General features: G+C 32.8%; 2 protein-coding genes across 2 annotated transcripts in view; one reads left to right on the forward strand and one right to left on the reverse strand.

Annotated features, from left to right (window-relative positions):
* LOC108761792 (limbic system-associated membrane protein) overlaps window positions 1-17,673 on the reverse strand; it is a 291,620-nt gene extending 273,947 nt beyond the window's left edge. The window contains exon 1 of the mRNA XM_018508516.1: window positions 17,559-17,673. The gene's annotated coding sequence lies outside the window, so the exon portion shown is untranslated. The remainder of the gene's footprint in view (window positions 1-17,558) is intronic.
* Window positions 3,033-5,325, forward strand: LOC108761791 (major royal jelly protein 1). The gene is made up of 6 exons (XM_018508512.1): window positions 3,033-3,317; window positions 3,524-3,699; window positions 3,891-4,115; window positions 4,278-4,452; window positions 4,696-4,925; window positions 5,058-5,325. The coding sequence occupies exons 1-6, from the start codon at window positions 3,125-3,127 to the stop codon at window positions 5,262-5,264; spliced, it is 1,206 nt and encodes a 401-aa protein (XP_018364014.1). The 5' UTR covers window positions 3,033-3,124; the 3' UTR covers window positions 5,265-5,325.
* Window positions 17,674-19,918: the final 2,245 nt, after the last annotated feature.

Consider the following 19,918-nt stretch of genomic DNA (forward strand, 5'->3'; position numbering starts at 1 on the left):
TACTTATTAATAAGTAATTAAACATTGCATTAATACTCAAGCAAGGTCCATTAAGATTACGTGAAGAAGAAAATTATTTGCACTTCTCTGTAGCAGCCAATTCGCTGCTTAAACTTTAATTTTGAATCATTTGTAATTAAAAAAGAAAGCCTTTATGAATTTAGCTTTTAGAAGCCTCTTATGTCTTAAATTTCCGATAAAATGTCAATGTTTGCGCATGCTACTTATCTACACATGTTTCATATACAGTATTTGTATACCATACAAGGTTAATTTAACGCTAGTACATTGACGAGTTAAAGACAATAAGGGTTCGATAAGGGGTAGCTGCAGATAGGCAGGTATAATGAACGAGGTACTAATGAACAAGAGGAAGAGATGTTTGACGAACATCGCAAGACTATCCTACGACTGATTTGCAAACCGTCCCCGCATACAACGCGTGGGGTCCTAATCAGAATTTATGCGACCAACCCAAGCGGAAGTGGCCGATGCATATGCATCGGATGTAATGCGTTTGCTTAGTTTCCGGAGGGGACACGACAGCGGTTCGTCGATGTTTACAGACCAGCCCCAAGGTTTCAGATCTTCATGATACTCTGGACAAGTCGTCGTGTCCTCAGAAACTCAGATCTCTCGCCCTCTGCTCTTCCATCTCTCGTGTCTTCGTCGTTTTATGTGGCGAGCGTTAATTGATTCTCACACTAAGACACTTGTATCTTATAGTTTGACGATGTCTCGTAAATTTCACCGTCATTTCTGCACTTGCAAGGATTGACATTAATGACGTTAAGGCGCTTTGAATTTGATAATAAAATCCTTGCATCTTAACAAGGAATATAATATAAGAAAATAAAATCGAGCCCGCGTGACATTATCGACATTCAACTCCTATGGTCTAATTTTTTGCAGTTTTTGACAAAATAACGTTAGGATTAAAAAAGATAATAGAAGATGATAACATTTATATTATTGTTAAAGCAAAAATAACTTTATTTTTAGGAAATATATATATATATACACAATTTATAGAAATTTAAGAGATTGCATTTAACATACAGGTATAAAGCGTATTAGTTAATTTATTGTAGTATTAATATTATATTGATCAATTATTGAATACCATAGTAATATTTACGTAAACGCTGTATGATACGTCTTGCAATTGTAAAAAGAAACAAAAGATAAATAAGAACATACACGGAGAGAATTTTTTCTTAAAGCTTATCCAGAAAATATGATAATCGTGGGACAACATTGTATTTCCAAGAATTTTAATGTAAATCTCTCATTCATTAATAAAACTACAATAAAGTATAAAATAAGTTTAATTAATTTTACTGAAGTGTATGGTAAACATTTTTTTAATATATATATTGTATTGTACCACAACTACCATATTTTCAAACAAAATTTTAAAACAAAATTCTCTGCGTGTACAATACACTATTATCTATTCCTAAATAACATACTACATGCGCATTAGATGCAAAAGTATAATAATAAGCGACATAATGATTGTTAAAATGCATGACGATTCTATATCGAAAAACACCAAAGTTACATTACCTACTTTGAAATATTTAATAAGCCTGCCATTATTATTATAGATTGTATAATGAGGGCTTTTAAAAACCATATATAGAAGATGTCCCGAACTTTGGGAGTGTGTAGGGAATCGATAAACAAAAAAATTTAGGAAACTACGCTTTAGGAAACTTTTGTTGAATCTTTGAATGTTAAATAAAATATCAATGTTTGTATATGTTATTCATCGCACGTATTTTGTGTAATTTACAAGATCAATATAATGCTCGTAGTAGATTGGTGGGTTAAAGATGATAAGGCAGTTGATAGGCAGATATGATGAACGAGGTTACGAACGAACAAGAGAGAGAGAGGTGTTTGACGAACACCGCAAGACTATCCTGTCTGATTTGCAAATCACCGCCGCATACAACGTGTGAGGTCCTAATCAGAATTTATACGACTAAGACAGACGGAAGTGGCCGACATATATCGGCATCAGATGTAACGTTTGCTTAGTTTCCGTTGAGGAGATGCGACCATGCAACTGTGGTCCATCAACGTTTATAAAGCAGCCGCGAGATTTCAGATTCTCTATAATGGTCGGCGTTCCTTAGGAGCTTTCACCCTTCGCTCTTTCATCTCTTCGTCATCATTTTCTGTGGCGAGCGTTAATTGATTCTCACCTTGAGACACCGTTTCCTTGGTTGACAGTATCTCGTAAATTTCACCATCGTTCCTATGCCTGTAAGGATGACAGTAATGACATTGGGTCGCTTCAAATTCGACGATAAAATCTCCGCGGCGATAACATCTTAGCAACGGTTATAATATAAGAAAATAAATCGAGCACACACATTACATTATTTAACATTACTGGCATCCCACACTCAGATCTAATTTCTCTCGCTTGCAATTTTGACAAAATGATCGTTATAGTCTGACAGGATATAATAATAATAATATTCTTGAGGCTTCCACGGGTGCTTTTTATATAAAGGTTAAATAATAATAATAATATTTTTATCTTAACGGTAAAGCAAAATTTTTATCTAGGTAGAAAACATGGTCAGAACTAAAAGAGATTTAAGAGATCGCATTTAACATTCAGCGTATATATTATAATTAATTTATTGTAATATTAATATTATTGATTAATTATTGAATACTATAATATTTTATGTAAACACTGTGTGACACGTTTTTGCAATTGCAAAAACAAAAAACAGAAGATGGATAAGATTATACGCTATTTACTATTCCTAAAAATAGGAATGAAATGATAAGATAATATACTGCATATACATATTGGATACAAAAGTACAATTATAATAAGCGACATCGTTAAAATGCGGTTCTATATCGAGAACAACTAAGTTGCATTATTTCGAAATATTTAATAAGCCTGCATTATTGTTATAGATTATAGATTGTGTAATGAAGGCTTTTAAAAACCATATATATATATATTTGGTCAAGGAAAACTATAAACAATGTAATGTTCTGCAAGCGATCACCACTGAGCCGTGTATAAAATACATTTCTACCAATACTATTTATTTTCATTATTTTATTGAGTGTAACAATATAAACAAAAATGGGACATCTTCCGTTCGTTATATTAATACTGTCGATAGCAACTATCAGCTTTGGTGTCAAAATGGAAACCGTGTACAGATGGGAATATCTAGATTATGTTTGGAATAATCCGGAGCATAAGGAAGACGCAATAAATTCTGGCAATTATAACGTTAACACGTGCTTTTTAAACGATATAGACAAAGCAGATGGTAGGTTAATAGTAAATTATTATGAATTATACATATATATACTTATATATACATTAATTATATGTTCAATATACATATATTTTATCATACATATTTCGACATTGCTAATATAACTGATAGCATTGCTAATTTACATTGAAATTCGCGATATAAGCATATCTTTCTTAATAGAAGACAAGTTCCATTAACAAACCAAACTTTTGCAGACGGTAGAATATTCGCTACTGTACCAAAAGTATTCAATTTTGCTGTGCCAGCTAGTGTAGTGACAGTCAGTGATATAATAGAATCAGGGGGTCCACTTTTACATCCTTATCCAGATTGGTCTTGGTATAATAATAGTGACACGTGTGATAATATTGTAAATGTTCATACGATTTACGTAAGTACTGAGTAAATGTTTATACGATTCACATAAGATCTTTCATCCAAATAATTATTATACCTTACATTTATAGACATTCTTATTAAAATAGCCAACGTAATATTATACTTTATGCACATCTATTTCCATACACAATAATATTATCAGTTTGGTGACTATTTGAAATAGAATTTTTACTTTCACCTCAGATTAAATGCAATCACATCTTCATCCTGGATATTGGCTACGGACCTAACAACGAAAGCTGTGATCCAAAACTATTGATCTTTAATTTAGAAAATGATACGCTAGTTAAGACTATTAATATTCCACCTGACGTCGCTAATAACGAAACTGGTTCTGGACTTTTAACAACGCCTTTTGTTTATCTTCCCGATAAATGTAAATGTAATCGGTTACTGGATAAAATGATTGTTAGTATATCTTCTTTTGATAATTTGTTTCATTTTGGTTACAATAATACATCAACTCGCCATACTGTATTTGTTTAAATACTATTTAGTTCAAATACGTTTAGTAATACATTTCGTATTCTAAGAATTTAAGTTATTCAACATAAATATAAATACACACAGGTGTTTATATCCGACATGATAGGTTCCGGTTTAGTGGTTTATGATTCGTCTAAAAATAGTTTATGCAGAGTCGAATCTGATTTCATGAGAGCGACTGACTCTATTAATATCACTATAGCAAACCAAACTGTATCTTTTACGGGCAGTATATACGGTACGACAACCATTCACGACGGCAAGTATTAATTTTTTATTTACTATACAAAAAATATTGTTTCAATTATGTCTGAATTTATTACACATAGCACTTATTATAAAAGTTTTATAAGCGTAACCTTAAACTAATACTTATATACTCGTACTATTTGCATTCACAATTTTTTCTTTCTGTTAATATTTATATATTAACGTTGCATACATATGTAAAGCATAGAAGACTTTTCTGTAAATTTTTATATTTGTTTCGTTAATATTTTAGACCTTTTCTATAATCCTTTAACGGATAAAAAAGTATATAAGATAAAAATAAAGACGCTACTAAAATGTCCAGATAAAGAAACGGCAAACAATCAAACTAAACTTGTGGGTGAATTACCAACTCTGACAGGGCCATTAGCGTCCGCAAAGTGTTCACTCTTTTCAAGCAAATATCTACAAAATTCCATTCAAGGCACAAACGCTTGCAAAAAATTTTATCCTGAGGATATGGTGAGATATTCGAATGGAATTATTTTCTATATCGTTTATAACAATTTATTTCAATGCTATCCAATTAACGACAATTTGTGTATTAATAATAATAGTTCCATCTTTACCGTTGTAAAATGAAATGATTTTAAGGTGGTCTTTGCGCAAGATGACCAAAAGTTGCAACTTGTAACTGGAATGAAAGCTCTACAGCATCATAATGAACTGATAGTGTCATCATCTATGACGTACATTACTTACCCTGATGGTATAAATCTAAATATGACAAATTTTTTTGTCCTCAAGTTCAATTTAGCTGAAATACAGAAGAAAATAGATTCTAAATGTAAATCTGATTAGGAAGATTTACATGATGTGATATTATAAGTATTATGTATAATTTTAATATATATAGAATACACGTAATGTAGAAGACGAGCTTAATATATAAAATGTAATTAATAATAAATGTATATAAAAATAAATTAAATTAGTTTATCTTTCGACTACCAAATTAATTTCAATTCTCGATAATTAAGTAAATTTTAATTTTTGATTTATTTTTTATATTAAATAAATTACAGTGACATGTTCTCAAAATTAAAATTTACAAACATTTATTTTCGATTTTAAATATACCAGACACAGACGCACACTAGGAGCACGCTATAACTTACTCGAGCACGCACTACATTACTTAACATTACTGATATTCCACACCCAGATCTAATTTCTCTCGCTTGCAATTTTAACAAAATAATTGTTATGATTTGAAAGAATATTTTTACCTTAATGGTAAAGCAAAAGTAATTAAACTTATCTAGAATACATATATAGAACTAAAAATAAGATTTAAAGGATTGCATTTAACATATAGTGTATATTTTAGTTAATTCACTGTAGCATTAATATTATTGATGAATGAATATTATAATATTTTAAACGCTGTGCGATTTATCTCGTAATTCTGAAAAGAGCAGAAACAAAGAAATAGATAAAATTACAAATGTTATTTTCCATTTCTGAAAATAGGAGTAAATTAATTTTATTGAGGTGCAACTAGTATTAATACAAGCCTCATAATAAAAATATCATATTTGCTTGTCAAATTTATTACAAATAAGTTAAAAAGTTGCAAATTTGCTTATATAGACCCAAAATATGCACACGTAAAATGATGTTATGATTTTCTTATATTATACATGCATCTATCAATATTTAATCAATAATAATAATAAGTATATCACTAACTTCTCTTGAACATTTCTCTGAAAATATTTTTAGCTTTACGATTATAGCTTCAGTGACAGGTAGAGTAGAAAATTGCATAGTAAGGCGAAACATTTTCACAGACGCAAAACGCATAAATATTGAAAGCACTCTTCGACTCCGTTATTACACATTGTAATATTTTACATAAAGAATGCATAGCAAATTCGTAGTGAAACTTTGTATATTTTAGGATAATTTAAAGGTCCTAAAAGTTTTAATATGAATCAGTGCCAAGCTACATGAAAAAGGTTTGGTAAATAAATTATTATTAATAATTATGTTATATGTAAGGCTATGAGACATCTATATATCTATAGTAGAATAAGGAATAGAAATAACAAAATAAAACAGAAAGAAAACTGTACAAAATATTTGAGAACCGTTTTCCAAGATCAGAATGTTCGAAGAAAACCATGCAGGTTATCGAGGATGATGAAACGGACATCGTTTCGACTTGTTCGCAGAGATTTATCTATCAAGATTGACGCGCGCGTTTGTCGTATATGTATTTTGTACACAAAAGAAAAAGAACAGCAGGGTCAGAAAGATCGATACAGAGAAAGATCAATGCATATACTATCTAGTAAGAAATCACGAAACAAATACCACCGAGAAATCGTAGCATCGGTTTTTTTTTCAAACATGCTTGAGCACTTCACTCTATACATGGGATAAAGTAAGAGCATTTGCAAATGGTTTTGCGCGTGCGAAGAAGGAAAACATAATTCGAGCTCGCAACGCTACATGCGAGTCTTTCACGTTAAAACAATGGAATATTAATATCGATGATAGCGAGGAGTTCCTTCCTCTTCGACCTATTTTTGTCTACGTCAGCCTCGTTCTTATAATGCTCGGGTTAAGAAACGGAAGCGTAGAAAGCAGTTTCATTGATACGCTCGTTAGAGGGAAAATTGGTATTGACAGTCTGATGCAGGCTCATTGATCGATCTGACAGTCGCCGCGAATTTAATGCACCGACCGACATGGAAAGCTGTCCAGCAAGATCTATGTCCCAGGATGTCAAGCAGATAACGTGCAGTAACGTGCACAAAAGAGCCTGGGGGAAACGATATACACGAAGGCGTTTACGATATCAAAGCCACCTGGGAACGCTGCTCTGAAATGGAACAAAACTTCGATGCTTCCTACTTTATTCCTTCTCTCTTTCCCTGGTATACATACAGGTTTCTTCTCCTCCACATAAAAGCAGCTCGATTCCTTGGTTGCATCTACATCTCGCTTCTGCATACACATCGTTTCGATAAGGAGCTCATCCATGAGGAAGCATCGGCTTTGTGAATAAAAACAAGAACATACACAGACATGAAACTCGAATTGAGAATCGGAAAGCCACAATAAAACAGGCTATCATGCTTAATGGAATCATCGATGGCGGGAAAAATTTCCTATGGAATTCTGAAAGCTTGTCTAAAACATAAACTTCTCGCACACACCTTGCGATTTTCGAACCGACGACTGTATTTCTTGTACTAACCATGTTACGCACTTTATTTTTATATATACATAGATAGGTATCAGTCAATAAATAATCTTAAAGTCAATGGCATACAAAAAAGCTCAAGCAATAAGACGTAAGCAGTAAGCAAACCAACATTTTGAATTTGCTACTGCTTACATTATTGCCTTATGTTCTCTACTATGATTAGCAGATTCGTTTACGTTTTCTTTATGTGATTTGATTTGTGAAAAAATTTCTTTGATTTAAACATTATTTTTTAAAATTAAATAAAATTTATTTGATTTAAAAAAATTATGTTTAAATCCAAGATATGACGTTTAAATCATAATTTATTTTAACAAAATAAATTTTATTTGATTTAAAAAAATGTTTAAATCAAAGAAATTTTTTCACAAATTAAAGAAATTTTTTCTTTAACCGTATAGCAAAGAAACTTTCTTTAAATCGAAGCAATCTTTTTTCTGGGTATATATAAAAGATGTTTCTTCTTTGCTCGTTGTGCGGAAAGAGAAGGAATGTATCTAAATGGCTACGCGATTTCAATATGTCAGCAGATGTTCGAGGTTTACTCTCATAAAGGAAACTTTTAAAAAATAAAGCAAATTTTTCGGTATATCGACAAAGGCAAAGTAAACCGGAAATCTCATAGGAGACGTATGTCGAATTTACACGGAAATGCAAAGCACGTACACTAGCGAATGCATTGAGAGGAATTTATTTTACGATCAGGTCAGGATCGTGATCGTATATTTTGCTACCAATAGAAATCAGCAGGAACTGCGTTCTCTTCCAAAACAAGTTAATAAAATCAAATTTACTCATGGACGTTGGTTAATGTCTGTAATTTTGGAAAGATAAAATTACTTTGTAGTTAAAATTATTTTTAAAAAAATGATTTTGTAGTTAAAATAAGATAACGACATATTAACAACAGGTGTACAGAATTTCAATAATTTTATTAATTTAGAGAATTTTTAATTATGATGAAAACCAAAATTAACATTTAAAAAGAGGAGGTTTATTTTTAAAACACAGAGTTTTTTTTTAATCAAATTTTTTATAATTTATTATATTCTGTGTGTATATATTTCACTGTATTCTTTGTCTTAAAATATGACTATTTCAGCGTCACTATATAGTGGCTTTTTCGTTCTGTAAAGGCTAAAGAATTCTTACAAAATGGATCTGAACAATCAACCTTTTTTTTTCACACACGTGTCTTCGCAAATAAAGTTTCTGATATAGTAACTGAGTTTGTCAGGCGGCAAATAGACACGATCCTGAGATCAAAACATTTCAGAAACATACGTGCTCTTCGAGCTGAGAGAACAATCGCGACAAATGCACACGCTGAGAAATTCTGGCGGAAATGTCAAGAGAAGGAAGTCACAAAAAGTAAAATATCACTCGATGACTCTCACTCGAACAAAGAAGTGTGTTCTAAAAATATTCTTCTGTGTTCTCAGTAGAAAGCACTTTTCATATACAGACTTCATGAAGTATTCACAGTTCCAAGAGCAAACCTATCATTTGATTGGTTTAATGTGTTGTGTTACTATTATATTTATTATACATTCCTCTATGTTGTATATAGACGCAAATAACAATGATTTACAAAATTTTGTTTCTCAATATCTTAATGATTTTTATATATTTTTAGCTGAAAAAGAATAGGTATAAATAATATTACGTTTATATGCGCAAGAGAAAAGAACTTAAAGCTGCCGAAAAAAAGAAATCTTTGAAAGCGTGAAGAATAAAGTTACGAACGGATAGGAAATATCATTTAAATCGTTAATGCCATCAAGGAAAGAAATCCAAAACTGTCATCGCCTGTAAAATTGATTAGACATTAAACTGTTTTATTTCGACAAATCCCAAACTTCAAAAATCAAACAAAAATAATCGCGGGACAAAATATGGATTAGAAAAATTAATTTAATTAAAAATACTCTGTTCAGCAAAAACATATCTGTCATAAACGCGAGGTGTGACGAGCATTTATATGCATTTGCTTCGTAAAGTTGTTAAAAATATTAATTAAAAGTTTTGCTTTTAATTATTGGATGATATACACAATGTAAGCTTCGTATTCATTCGCAGATATCTAGATGTTTCATGAAAAATTCCAATTTTTCAATATTTTCCAGTGTGTACAGCAAAATGCAAATTGCATAAAGTGAAATTGTAATTTGCGATTTTTTTTATTCACGTCGACTTTCTACGATGTGATTTTCATATATGCCTACATTACTAAATCTTTATCTACATTTACATACGCAAACAAAGATACAATTGAAGCTAAAAAAAATTAATATAATTATAACGTCTATAAATAATCTGTTATTGCTTCCATATTTAAATATTCAATATATATTATACCTATATATATAATTAATTTTATAAACATTATGTATTATTATATTTTTCCTTATTTGATGATGAATTTTTGTTATCTCTTAAACTAAAATTGACAACTACGAGCCTCAGAATTAACGAAATTATAAGCAAAAAGAGATTCATAAGTAAACCTCTCTTACATGTAACTTTGAATTTCCTGATTCAAGAAATACGAAGAATTGTATTATATGAAATCGCATACCGTCGTGTCACAATAAAAGACAAGGAAAAACGAGAGGTCAAAACACATTTACTCTCCCATCCTCCATCTGTACCTAATCATGTGCCAAACACGTACAGTCGAGAAAACCGGTGATAAGGATTAAAAAGTGTCTCGCAATGGCACTTAGCTCAGTGGAGAGATCATTATTCACGGACATCCCCCATTTCCGCCTGCCACCCGCTATACCCGGGGCGGTTCCGTCCACCCTTCCCAGCATTTATCGCCCACGATCGTTTGTCCGCGTAAAAAGAATCATTAACACGTACAACGGATTTCTTACCCCACTACTGCACCCCATACCGCTATTTTGCCATGCTACCCGTCCGCCTCGTGGAATTTGCGACGGCACAACTTTTTTCCTCAGGCTTCATTTCTCTCTGTCTGCTTTATGCTTTTACTCTGTGCTTAACGCATTCTTTCCGAAAGAATATATCATATTCATAAGCCGTCTATCGGTATACCTCTTTGTAGAGTACAATGGCAGTAAGTATTCTCGTATTCCCAACAGCCAATTAAATTAATATGATTACTTTGGAAATTATTTAATCTTCCGTCTACTGCAATAATATTTTTACTCCTATATCACCTATAATCTGGATATTTTTTCGTCCAGCCTAAGTTTCTTTTACTGTTCTATCATAAAATGTGGAAAAATTTATGGCTACTTTTGAATATTTCTTTACATTTCCAAATTGGTTTTTTACTCAAATAGTTATTTATTAAGTTATTTATTATAAGTTATTTATTATAAATATTTTCAAATATATTCTATAAAAAATAAAATATAGATTTGAATCATTTACTTAGAGCAGGACTTTATCTTACTTATTGCTCGCGTACATTTTACGCTCGTTGCTTTAATATAATTTCTTCTACTATTCATAACTGACTGTGGACGAAGCAAGCGAGGAAATGCGTTTATGGATCCGACAACCATTTAGAATATTCGCCTTCTTGAGTGAGTGGACAGAAATGGACCATTAATCCGTAATAATACATGGGAGGACTGTTGTGCGTATTGCGAGTATATGCGGGTATAACGTTTCGTGATGGTTGTATCAGCCAAGTTAAACGGAGATAAACCGCGGGTAGTAACATACCATCTTCCATAAATCCAGCCATAAAAAACTGCCGTGATGCTCAGCCGCATCGCAAACGACGCGGGAGAAATATCGAGAGCCAGCTGCACTCGCGGATGTTGCGGAGTTCGCTTGTCGCTCCTACATCCATGCGGTTCGTAATATCTACTACCCGGGTGGTATACGTAGTTACAACGACACGTCGAACTTGCCAGAAAGTTGGCCCGGAAACTCCCCGTTGTGTCCTCGTGGGAGCAGTCCGGCTGCGGACCGTCGTTAAGTTATTTACTGCTCCGCGATTTTATTGAGATCCACCACGGCGTTAAGCTCGCTTTGCGCCAAGGCCGGCACTAAATCGTTTCTCCCGACGTTGCTACGACGTGCTCGCTGCTGGTCCATGGCACTGACGCTTTTGCATGATTCAAGTCGTAAAGACGCGAGGGCTTTCGCGCATTTGTCGGTATTAGCAAAGACCGCGAATGATTAAATAATGCGATTTAAATGAGAAAAGTAGAGTAAGAGAAAAAATGAGATACAAAGCGTAAAAAGAATAGGTATTAAATTATGTTTAACGATGCATTATCCATCCTGATTATGAACAGTATAGCTTTTAATATTTAAGTAACCTTAAAAAGGACCTTTTTATGCTAAGAATTAAAAAAATGTCAAGGTAGATTTGCAAGATAAAAAGATATTTAAAAGAATGCTAATTATGTCATAATTATCGTGTTCAAAATTATTAAACTCTATCAATTAGCATTTTTCTAAAAAAAAATAATAATAAATTGCTTTTTTTTTAATTTCTTGGAATTAGTTGAGATCCATTTGTGTATACTTTTTTGAAATTTATTGTGCAATTATTTTTAATAAATACTATGCTAGTATGACATAGTTAAGAAAAAATAGGGTCAACGTTAATACATTATATATAGATTGGCCTCTTTATAAAGTCTCAATATTGATTCGATGGAATATTTATGGGTCAACTTAAGAAAAAAAGTCCTTAATCAAAAATGCATTTCAAAATCAGATTTACAAATTGTAAGTATAAAGGAATGGGAACAAATCCACTTGCAGAAAACTAGTAGAATTTATCAAAAAGAATTTCAGAAATTATAAAACAAAAGGGAAGCGTAATAAAATATTGAATATTGATAATTTATTAATAAATAAAATTGTTAATATATATAAATTTTGTTTTAACTTACATATTAAGAATTATAAAATTTATGTCTAAAAATATCTAATAATTTGGGACATGGCTGTATAGAAAATTGCTGCAGTTTTTTAAACTATTATTCAAGCAATTAATCGGCAATTAATTAGTATTACAATTTTAAGTGGGTAATTAAACACATTTAAACGTAACGCAAAACGCATTAGATTGATTTCAGTTGATAATTAAGCTTCTAGTAATTATAATTATCATACATTCGTAACACTTGCAAATATTATCTTTATCAAAATAAGTGCAGTAAATTAATAAATGAAAGAAATATAAACACTACGCGCAAACGCAGTTTATTTTACAACTATACTGAATTTGTAAAGTGTGTAATTTGTACGTTAATTAAAAAATATACAGAAACATAAAGAAATTAATACCGTCGTTCACGAATCACCGGTTCGTACATATAGTTTATTATCCGTCGTAATAAAGAGCAGTAACAAGATACCGTTTATGTCACTTAAAATTTGAATAGCTATTTTAACCCGTTTTGTCGCTATGTCCATGTTGGCAAAATCCCATCGGGCTCTCCGTCTTGAATACTGAAGATATAACGCAGCGGTAAAAAAAAAAAGATTAATATTCGCTTGTGGTAGCTTCGGAGCTTTCATGGCTGAACATTAATCGACCTGATGTCAGACTTGGGACGCTACCTTGGTGAAAGAGAGAGATGGTTACAACGGTTTCTCGATGATACCAGATTAACAGCAGAAACGTCGCAACCACGATGACCGTTCCCATGACCGTTCTAAATCGTTCTCGGAAGAACGGGTCTTAATATAACGAGTTATAAACAGCGGACTACAACGCGATACAATCCTACAACAGTGGGACATGGCGCGATTTTATGCAAAACGACACGGCGAAAAAGGGGAACGTCGAGAGAATGGCGTAAGGATAAAGCCCGGATTTTTATTCATGCTGCCGTCGTGTCGCCATATTTTTATGCAGCCGACTAACAGCGCTCGAGAGATTAATGGGGCTCGACCGGCGTTAAACGTCTTTCAAACCCGCTGCTGTTATTCTTAAAGCTCGGCGTCGCGTCGGTAAAACGACAATTTTTATCTCGTTGCCCGTCAAGGTGGAGAATGTCACTCTGTGGCAAGTCCCACATTGATTAAGTAAATAAGCAAAAATAGATTAAAGAGAATAGAGAAACATAGAAATAGTATTTCGCGAAATATAGATGCATTTGCTACAAATTAAAATTATATTTAACTATAATAATGTAAAACTTAATTTTAATTTATGATGGAATTTATTATCAATCATAGAACGATACTTTACATACTTCTATCAAAAAATATCGAACGCTTAATATTTTTATCTCAAAATAATTTTCTAATGCGTTGAAGATAAAAATGCTTGATAAATATGCAGCCATATTCAAAATTATTAGGTAGAGTTTTATTTTAGTAAAATAAAAATCTACATCAATTAATTATACATATATATAAATAATTAATAATAATGCGGTCCATGCCATTTCGATTTTGAAATGTTATCAACTGTTTATATATATCTATGGTAATGGAAATAACGTGACAATACATACGATTAAAATTGATAATTGTCATTGTGTCATCAAATACTATTGTATCATGAAATAATAATTTAGTAGGGACTCAGATACAACAAATACAGTTAAATGCGATAGCTGTCTATGCATTTATGTTTAAAAGAATATCTCGTGATGTGTGTACGATTCATTAATCCTTTTCATTCCTTGTGTCGCAATCGCTGAATGTGAACGTACGACATTATTTCTACATTCTTATGTACAATTGCAACCATAGTTTATGTCAAATAACATTTAATATTGAGTACAGCGTTTCGTTAAACTTTAATGAACGACAATATATACGGCCATTAACTGTCATGCGTAAGTAAACGCGAAATTTCATCACATGCATAGAGCGCTAGTGTTTATTGTCAATTATCGTGGCACATACGTAATCATGTATATCGTTAATATTAATGTATTTGCGTAAATCACTCCAACTATATATCATGTTTGCACCCACGATATGTTTATTAACACAAAATGTTGTCCCAAGCAACAAATAATTCCAAAAGTGTTTACGACACTCTAACTTCTCTATAAACTAATATCTAAAACTAATAATAACATACTATTATCAAAATCAAACATATAAATACATTAAACTGAACGCTAATGCCAGTCTGAATCCTTAACTTTAAGCTCAAAATATGATATTTAGGGTTGTCGGTTCCTAATCGAATATATATATGTTATCTATCATTTTATTGAAAATAATCGTGATACGTCTATTGTCTAGTCTACAGATACGGTTTTTTTTTTAATTTCTAAAACGCATCTTAACTGTCAAAGGATTTTTAACACATGGCATTAAATCGAGGAGCCGCAAGCCATTATCACGTGAGCGAGTGGAAGATCTAGAGCTTTTTCTGTCCATCTCCACATTATTCTCTTCTAAGGGCGATAAACGTCGACCACGATAAATCATCTGGTCTAAAACATTAATACGAGCGCATATCGCCAGATCATTATATATAATACGAGATAAAAGAGACGGATAAAAACGAGAAACTCGCTTCGTATTTATTTTCTCTATCGAATTACATTCTACATACAGAAAAATATATACTGTATTTAAATATTATTTGCTTGTTTCAAGTATTTTGAAAGTTTATATACCTGCAAATTTATTATAAGTTCATCAAAGCATAAAAATTTTAAATATACTCTGAATCCTCTAGTAAGTTTAATGCTTCAGTTAAGATGAATAAATTTTAAAAAAATCGATTTGCTTGTGTTGTATGTGTGTTATATAAAATCGCTCGTTATATAAAATTTTATATTTAAAAAAAAATTTATGTTTTGAGTATATGATAATAAGTTTTTTCTAAAGGTTGCGATAAGCATATTTTAAAACTTATATTATCAAGAAAATAGTCTTTGTAAAAAGTAATCGTTGTTTGAAAAAAAAATTAATTTACTAAAAGAAAAAACATTATTTCCAGCATCGCTCTATTCTTCTTTATTGATATCATTGAAACTAAATTACTAAGATGTACACAATTATAACTATTAAGTTATAAATAACATAACCATGTATTATAAATAAAAGGAAAAAATGAGATTTTATGAGAATATTTATCAAGTTAATGAAATTAATTATTAAAAACCCGGGACATTATTTTGCACTTCAATATTTGAATAATAATGACCACTTTATCATAAATCTATTGTAAAAGAAAGTTTATCATCGCTGTGAAAATTTTGTAAATTACGAACGACATCACGTTTCATGATCCAATATTAATGCTTTTATCGACCGCTGTTTATTTACTATATTGTATAGTCATAAATTATACATTATCCTCTTTCGACTGGCTTCGTATATTCGATATAGGGATTCTACTCTACCGAAATCGAAATTTCATTAACGCAACAACCGAGAACTTTCTAACTTTGATAAAATCCTAAATTATTATTCCAATAAATTAACATTATTAAACGTTATAAAATATAATATTATAAACGTGCTATAATTGTGATATGTTATCCGATAAATATATAGAGTTAATACCGGATAATGAGAAACTTCCTAAACATTTGGATTGATTATGAGAATTTCATTTGTCATTATTTATATTTCGCGCGGCAGAAATTGTTTTATAAGAGATCGTGATGAAGAGGAAATATAAAATGTCGACACGAAGAAACATTGTAAAATATTTATCGCGGAGCATTCATTAGCCATAATACTTTAGCGTGCCGGAAAGTTGCTCACGCGTACATATACCCTAGTTCCAGAATAAATTACGCACGCTTGAAAGTAAGTATCGTGATGACTGAGACATAAATTACATCACGGAACAGAGATAGCTAAATATTTTTAAGTGCTTTTACGCTTTGAAAATGAGGACTGTTTAAAAATATAACTGGTTCACACGTTAGCTTATATACAAGAGTCAACGCCGAAATAGGAATAAATATAAGTTCACCGCACAGTCGAATATCACGCAAGGATACATTGCTCGATAATTTTAAGTCACGCGCGTCGCGTCGCCACAATACGAAAGAAGGAAATAAGCCGATTGCTCCGGATTGTTCCGCCGTATAATCCGTCTTATAAGCGAGAAAGCACACAACTAGTTGGCGATACCCAAAAAGCGGCATAATCCGCGATGCCATTGCGCTCTCGTGGTAGTCGCGCTCGCAAAAATCTCGAAACAAAATCTAAAGTAAATTTCTTGTTCGTGGGGTCACGCGGATGCAAGAACTTTGAGCCGCGATAACTTTATTTTCTCTGTATTATCGATAGATATTGCTTCTGGGATGGTAGGGTCATTCGATTTCGCAACAGTTGCGAAAACCGAGACTTGTTATTGATCAAACTGAGCGCGACGACAAATCCGTATGGAATACATGTTATATCCATAGTTATTAATCTATACGCAGCGGGAACTCTGTAATCTGTACGTCAGGTTGTTGCATCTACATGAGTGCATTATATGCATCATGGAAGACACTCGTAAAGTTCTCTTACTGATTGCGAGAAGCACAAGAATATAGTATTTTAGAAACTTGATTGAAATGTCAAGATGAGAACATTATGTTCTACACTGAAAAAAGAGTTTGGTTGGATTATTTGGAAATCTGGTAGATTCAACCAGTATGTCTGTTCAAAAACGGACGAATCAGAATTCTTGTAAGAATTACTGAATGAATTTGATTAATTCCTTCTAATTAAATCTAACAGAATTTCTTGGTGGTCTAATAATGCCTTCCCGTTGAGTCTACCAGATTTTCTTGTTGAGCGAACAATTATTTTCGTAAACTCTACCAGAACTTCTTGTTGATCGAATAAATTTTTCTCGTTAACTATATCAGATTTTCTTATTGGTCTAATAATGCCTTCCCGTTGAATCTATCAGATTTTCTTGTTGAGCGAACAATTATTTTCGTTAATGTATTACTAACCTTTAAAAACGTCTACATATTTCTCAAAATTCCATTGGCGAAGAAGAGAAGACGTTTTTTCATCAGCCATGCTACTCAATTACATTCCACTTTTTCTCCGAATTTTTGACACAGATCACAGTACATATGACGATACGACGATTTATTGTTAGAATTGTTCATGTAATTGAACTTCAATTTCGTTATTTCACAAGACTTCACTTCACGATACATACTCGACTACGATCAGCCACCGAAACGCCATCACGCAATGTACGAAACAATATACCATGGTACGTTATCCGCTCGACTCGCGCGACTTGCGCGAACTTGCACAATGATGCAACTACCAGGATGCACTAGCGTTAACAAGAATTCTGGTAACGTAGCGTATGTTTAAAGTAAATTTCTTGTTCGCGGGGTCACGCGGATGTGAGAACTTTGAGCCGCGATAACTTTATTTTCTCTATAATGGCTGCGTTCCGCAGCGGATGAATCCGAGGCATCGGAGGCATCCAAGCGACGTTTCCGAACGTAGCCATTGTCGATAGATATTGCTTCTGGGATGGTAGGGTCATTCGATTTCGCGACAGTTGCGAAAACCGAGATTTGTTATTGATCAAACTGAGCGCGACGACAAATCCGTATGAATATAACTAGAAGTTTTGTAGATCCAACTGAAAAATATTAAACAGATCCTTATAGTATAATCTACCAAATGGTCTAGTCATAAAATTTTGAGTCCTATTATAATAACCAAAAATTCTGCTAGATTTAACCAAAATGCATTTAACCATATACATCTTGTTGATATAATCAAACCATTTTTCTCAGTGTACCAGCAGGAAGCACGAATTATAACAAAGTAAAATTTTTTCAGCAATAAAAAATTATTAATAATTTTCTTTAAATCTTCTACATCTGTTCTGAGAAAATTAATAGCTCCGTATAAAATTGCGTTCACTAAATTGACGGATTTAAGAAACTGAAAAATAAACTCAGACAAGAAAATGTAGTTCATGCAAAACGTGCAAGTATTCTCAAACTGCATGCGAAGTTCTCGTCAAGCTCGCGATACATATCATAAATGATACTTCGCACGACGTGGAGGTAAGAAAGGCTCTTATCAACGGGAGACAGCATCCGGCGGCAAGTCGCGCATTCAGATGACGCAGTCCGTCTTCGGATAGACGTGGACCGACGTGGTCAGGAGAGAAACGACTGTGTAATGCGGAAACCCACTCACAGAGTGGCGTATTATAGGGTTGGTATGAGAGTACAAAGGTATGAGAGTACGCTGCTCTCCCCCGAGCGCGTCTTATCTCCGTGAACTGCGGCCCGATGGGGGATGCGGACACGGTGAGAATGGCGCGAATGAAATAAATAAAAGTCAGTGAGAAAAAGCTACGGAGGATGGCCTAGGAGGGCGGAAAGAAAAGGGAGTGTGAGAAAGCGATATCCCCGGTAGTGGATAAGGAGAGAACGCCACGCGGTAAATACGAGACGCAAGATGAAATGGAATTTCTGTCGGTTGGGTTAGATAAACAGCCGCAATTTCGCTCGCGCGACAGAAGCCAACCCAAATGACGACGACTACGACTACGACGAGAGACGCACGTTTTTCCACCCCCTCATGCACGAATCATTTTTTTTCCTTCCTCACCGTTATTTTCGGAGCTTTCCGTTCCTTGTTTCGCTCAGAACACGACTTGTCTAGCACGGACCTTTGCGCTTTATCTCACGTTATATTGTTCCTTTTATTGCGATCGACTCTCGACCGATTCTCCCTTTCATCTTCCTTATTTCCTCTTCCTATTTCGTCTTCGTGTCGTTGATCCTGTATCGCCACTGAAAAACAGTCATAGCTACTGCACGCAACGTTTTGTAACTGTGCAGAGCATGCATTTACCTTTCTCTGAATGTCGCGCAACTATTTGATATTTTCTTCTCATCTTCTTCAATTTCTTCTGTTCGTTTCTCTTATGTCTGTAGATCTCTTCCGTATCTTTTTTTCTTTGTATAGAAACTATATTTATTCGATAAAACGTTTGCAATTGACTTTTGCTCTGCTTGAATGCTCAAAATTTTCATTAGTTTTTAGCTCAATCATATGCGTCTCGTAATTATAAGATTTTAAGTTAAATGAAATTAACCCTTATCGTATATGGGTAACTAGTGACCGAGCGACTCCTGTTCGTGCAAGTTTCTTTGAGTCTTTCGGTAATTATAAATTATACTACATTTTATTATTTTCCAAAATAAAGAGTCAATATTTATTCTAGAAAGTTGAAAGTATGTTGGTGAATTTTTAGAGATTTTTTGAATTATTTTGAAGAGGTGAAAAAACGAAGAGATTCTAGTGACCCTTGATAGTATAGATG

Source organism: Trachymyrmex cornetzi, unplaced genomic scaffold (genome assembly GCF_001594075.2).
Source record: "Trachymyrmex cornetzi isolate Tcor2-1 unplaced genomic scaffold, Tcor1.1 scaffold262, whole genome shotgun sequence".
In the NCBI taxonomy this organism is placed as follows: domain Eukaryota; kingdom Metazoa; phylum Arthropoda; class Insecta; order Hymenoptera; family Formicidae; genus Trachymyrmex; species Trachymyrmex cornetzi.